Genomic DNA, 5,330 nt, shown 5'->3' with positions numbered 1-5,330 from the left:
TACGAATCTCCGTCGGTGTAGTTGGTCGAGGCCAACCCTTCACCGCTTCAATCTTGTGAGGATCAACCTTAATACCTTCGCGAGATACCACATGACCAAGAATGATACGGATTCGAGCCAAAATTCACACTTTGAGAACTTAGCATACAACTCATTCTCCAAAAGCATCTGCAACATTATCCTGAAATGACTGGCATGCTCCTCTTCACTTCGCGAATAGACTAATATGTCATCAATGAAAACAATCGCGAATCTATCAAGAAATGGTTTGAAAACACGATTCTTTCGATCTATAAAGGCTGCAAGTGCATTTGTTAGCCCAAATGACATCACCAAAAATTCATAATGCCTGTAGCGGGATCAAAAGGCCATTTTGGGAATATCCTTCTCTCGAATTTTTAACTGATGATACCCTGACCTTAAATCAATCTTTGAGAAGAACTTCGCCCCTTGCAACTGGTCAAACAAGTCGTCTATCCGAGGTATTGGGTACCTATTCTTGATGGTCACTTTGTTAAGTTGCCTGTAGTCAATACACATCCTCAAAGAACCATTTTTTTTTCACAAACAACACTGGTGCACCCCAAGGAGATACGCTAGGTCTAATAAACCCTTTATCCAGTAAATCTTTCAATTGCTCCTTCAATTCTCTTAACTCGGCTAGAACCATTCGGTATGGGGGAATAGATATCGGCTGAGTATCTGGCACCACATCTATCCCAAAGTCGATGACCCAATCTAGTGGGACACCCAGAAGCTCATCATGAAGAACATCAGGAAACTCATTAACAACTGGCACAGATTGAATGCTAGCTACCTCTGCAGTTGTGTCTCTAACTCTGACTGAATGATAAAGACATCCCTTCGTAATAATTTTCTTTGCCTTAAGGTATGAAATAAACTTACCTTGAGGCTTAGCAATATTGCCCTTCCACTCACGAACTGACTCATTGGGAAACTCAAACTTGACCACCTTAGCACGACAATCAAGAATAGCGTAACACTTGTATAACCAATCCATCCCCATGATTACATCAAAGTCAACCATTTCTAGCTCAATGAGGTCTGTCGTAGTCTCTCGATCTTGAATTATAATCACACAACCCCTATAGACGCGGGAGGCAATAAGAGAATCTCCCACCGGAGTCGACACAGAAAATGGTTCAAGTAGTTATTCTGGCTCTATCCCAAAATCCAAAGCAAAGTACGGAGTAACATAGGAAAAAGTAGATCTAGGATCCATAAAAGCATAAGCATCTAGAGTACAAACATTAAGTATACCTGTGACGACTGCATCTAAAGCCTCTGCAATAGGGCGAGTAGGCATCGCATAAAAACGAGGATTTTTCCCCTAAGAAGTAGCAGCTATTTGCGGCACCTTTCCTGCATTACGCCTACTGTGGGCTCCATTACCCCTAAGTGGGCATGGTGCAACCGAAGTAGTAGCCATAGAAGGTGTCGGATGAGCTCTCAAACCCTGTTGCTCGTTAGGGCAAAACTTTCGGATATGACCTATCAACCCGCAACCATAGCACGGACAATAGTGTCCCTTGGTAACACTAGACTGACGCTGATGAGAACCCATACTACTCTGAGCCTGATGTGAAATACGGTGGCCACTCTGAACGGTCCTAGACTGATCTCCATGTCCGGAACTGTATGCCACTGGAGGGCTTTTGAAAGCTGTCTGCACCCTAGACTATGGTGAACCAGATGGCCCTCTACTACTCTGCCCCTTGCCTAAACTAGGCACTGCACTGAAAGTGCCAAAAGTGCGTGCCTTTTTGTTTTGCTCCCTGTTGGCCCTCTCCTCCTGATGAATCCTTTTGAGATCCATTGCTAGATCCACTAAGTCAGTAAAGGTAGTATTTCTTCTCCCATTAGCTGTATCTTTTTTGTAGCCCGAAATCAAGCCACGAGCAAAGCAATCAATCTTCTCATCCTTAGTGGGGATTAGGTGGGGAACATAACGAGATAATTTCTCAAATTTGATGCTATACTCTAGGACTGTCATGGTATCCTGCTTCAAGTTCTCAAATAATATCGCAAGGGCAGCTCTCACTCCCGGTGGTAACCACTTCTTAATGAAGATCTTCTTAAACTCCACCCAAACCATTGGAGGTGCATCCTCAGGTCTAATTTTCTCTATCCCTTTGAACCAGAGGTCAGCAATGTCTTTCAACTGGTATGCTGCCAATGGAACCACCCGCTAGTCTTTAACTCCCAGTAAAGTAGTAGCTTTCTCAACTTCCTCCAAGAAGTCCTGAGGGTCTGCAGTAGGATCTGTACCAGTGAAAACTGGCGACTCAAGTCTCACAAATTTCATGGCCAACTACGCCATGTCCTCAACCATTGGCGCTCTCATCTCTCCTTATTGGAGTGTTTGGATACACATTTGAAGGTTCTGTTAGGTATGCATAGCCATGAGATCAACAAAAGTATCCATAGCCTTTCTAATATCAGTGAGTGTCTTTTCCAAGTGATTTGGTTCTGGAGGTGGAGCAGGTGCCCCATCAATTTCTTACTCGAGCTCTTAAACCAACCTTAGAGCCATTGGAACTGGCACTGTCCGTGTTCTTGCAACTTTTGGGGGTCAGCCCTAGGTCTAATGGGTTCCCCTCCTAAAGCCGCATCGGGTATAGGAGCAGCTTCCCGGTTCATATTATTGCCACGCATGTTCACCATCTATTGCTAATAGATATATCGTACGAGTTAGGAAATATTTCTTAGCTCTATTGCACGATTCTAGAATAAGAAGAAAGAGTGAAGTATTCTTACAATGTCAATATAGCCTTCTCGATATAAGTGTGGTACACAACATACCAATAAGGAGAACTCTACTAGACATGATTCCATAGACTTCCTCGGACTCGAATTAGAACCTAGGTCTCTGATACCAAGTTTGTGATGCCCTAAACCACGTGATCGACATCCGGTACTCTACCCGACCCGAGTGAACCATCCCATAAATTAATACTCATATATATGACTAATAGGGGATGTGAAAGCCTCTTCAAATACAATCATTTTTAAGATATAACCCAAATCATGAAAAATGAAAAAAAAATCTTTAAGCAACTATTTTACTTCAAAAGAAAACTTCAAAAAGGTATAAGAAAGTTTCATTCATGCATGTCATATGAGTAACCATAGGATTACAACCCAAAAATGAATACTACTATTGTCTATAGAATCTCTATGACACGGAATGACATAGCCAACCAAGGCATAACCCGGTGGCTCAAAAGAATGATAATATAATAAAGTCCTCCATGGGTGCGAGGGTGGAGTCTCACCAAAAGTATCAACAGAAAATGTAGAGCTGCCCTATCCACGCGGTCCAAGCTGCCCAGGTCCAATCCTTGAAAACAGAAATGGAAATGTGACCAAAAGACCTAAGCTCCACATGTCTAATACGAATCATGAACTGTTCCCCAACAAAAATATATGACAAGCCTTAAGGAGTTATAAGATATGCAATAACAATTGATATAAGAAAGAAGCATTTGTATCAATTACCAATTTAGAAAAAAAATAAAATGATAAGATAAAATATATTTCAATGTCTTCCTTTGGTGTTGATCTTTACAAAATCATGTTAGATTTTTCATTTACCGCGAGCACTATACCATCACCGACACGAGGAAAAGTCAACTAGGTTATGCAACTAGCGGCAAGTATCATATACCCTATTTGATCAGGTCGTTTCATTGTAGTGCCGCACGAATCGACTCAGTCGTGCTAATAAAGTAGCACAATAGTACCCCCTAATGGGAAGTACTCAGCCGTAGTCCCCAACCGTAAGGTAGGTTCTACGCCTACACCGGCACGTTCATGACCTAATGAGGAAAAATATCCAAGGTCAATCTTGGTGAACTTAAGCAACTCTCAAAACCATTACATTTATCAATGACGATATTCATAGCCAAATCAACTATATTGAAAATAGTTAAATCCAAACATTTCACAACTCATGTGTTTACATTTCAAAAAAATACTACAAGTGCTATTCTCATTTATTTAGTTTTAAAATTTGAATAACATTTCAAGAAAATAATATTCATAGCACTCAAATCGTTTATGATGCAAGAAATTGTACAATCCCAACTCACTCGTCACCACAAGATAGGACCCATATTTAGAAGCTCAATTTAATCGTGTTTCGATATGAGTTTGGAAAAAAACTCCGAAGGTAATAAGCTTCAACATACCTCAAGTTGCTTCCAATCTTACCCCAAATGATCCAATAATGCTTACGAGTCACAATCTACATATACGAACTCACATAAATTAATAACGCGTTAAAACAGTACCACTATCTCAACTACGTGTCTAACACTTTAAGTCCAATTTCATAAGTTTAGCAAAAATCTCATTCATCATTTGAAGGAAAGTCCTTGAATTTTAAATCCAAATCCTTCATTACACATATTATGGGATCTAGCCATCCCCTAGAATTCGAAATAACATCGTTCGAACAAGGCCCAATACTATTCATCATCCCTACCATCCAACCCTTCTAGGGTTTCATGAATAGATATTTAAATACAAATTGATCTTCATAAACATACTCTTCTACGTCCATGGAGTATAATATATAAGTTTGGAATGAAGAGATTACTTTTTTGTCAAACCCTAGAAAATTCAAGATTTGAGTTTCTTGAAGTGTTCTTGAGATTTTCTTCAACAATCTATAATTTTCATGTAGTTGAAAAGTTAAGAGGTCTATTTAGTGAACTAAATCTACCAAGAAGGAATTAAATTCCTACCTTAAGGTGTTTTAATGGTAGAGAGTCCTCTTCTCTCTCTAAGCCTTCAAAGACAAAGCCCCGAAAATAAAAGACCAATTCATCCTGTAATTGCCTTTAAAAGGCTTCAAAGCTTGGATGCCTCAGGGGACGCGTCGTATTAACTATCGCGTGCATCCCAGTCCCTTCAGCTTGAGCGAATGCGAAGGTTGATGCCATGGCTAGAGTTCACTGCTTTGTCCTTGGTAGTTGGGAACACTGCCGCGATGGGGATGCGATGCATCCTAGCCAGCGTGCATCCTCTGAAGCTTCTCATCCTTTGATTCTTGCAAAAAAATTACAATCAAATCTCTTGACTCTTTTAGTATACCCAAAACTCCAACCACCAATCCCATTATACCTATTTTATATGTAAGTGTCCTTATGTAATTTAATTCAACCTTTCACTTAGTTACTAATTAATATTATTCAAGCTCAACATTAGTCCGATTAATTATAGAAATTTGCGGGGCTTTACAGATACAGTCAATAAGAAGGCCTCGATTATCAAGAAACCTTTTCTCCGCTCGTCAAAATGGTGAC

General features: G+C 40.2%; 1 protein-coding gene across 1 annotated transcript; it reads right to left on the bottom strand.

Annotated features, from left to right (window-relative positions):
- Nucleotides 1-1,699: 1,699 nt before the first annotated feature.
- LOC104214878 (uncharacterized) lies at nucleotides 1,700-2,326 on the bottom strand. Its single transcript, XM_009764600.1, has 2 exons — nucleotides 2,290-2,326; nucleotides 1,700-2,190 (listed from the first exon to the last, which is right to left on the bottom strand). The coding sequence occupies exons 1-2, from the start codon at nucleotides 2,324-2,326 to the stop codon at nucleotides 1,700-1,702; spliced, it is 528 nt and encodes a 175-aa protein (XP_009762902.1).
- Between the last annotated feature and the right edge of the window lie 3,004 nt (nucleotides 2,327-5,330).

This window comes from Nicotiana sylvestris, chromosome 6, assembly GCF_000393655.2.
Source record: "Nicotiana sylvestris chromosome 6, ASM39365v2, whole genome shotgun sequence".
Taxonomy (NCBI): domain Eukaryota; kingdom Viridiplantae; phylum Streptophyta; class Magnoliopsida; order Solanales; family Solanaceae; genus Nicotiana; species Nicotiana sylvestris.
This window is presented reverse-complemented; position numbering and strand designations above follow the sequence as displayed.

Bases quoted from the DNA above. Each gene is read 5' to 3' on its own strand.
- LOC104214878 (XM_009764600.1), bottom strand. From the start codon at position 2,326: ATGAAATTTGTGAGACTTGAGTCGCCAGTTTTCACTG. The intron at 2,191-2,289 runs GTACAGATCCTA...TTCCATTGGCAG, and splicing joins TGAGTCGCCAGTTTTCACTG to CATACCAGTTGAAAGACATT.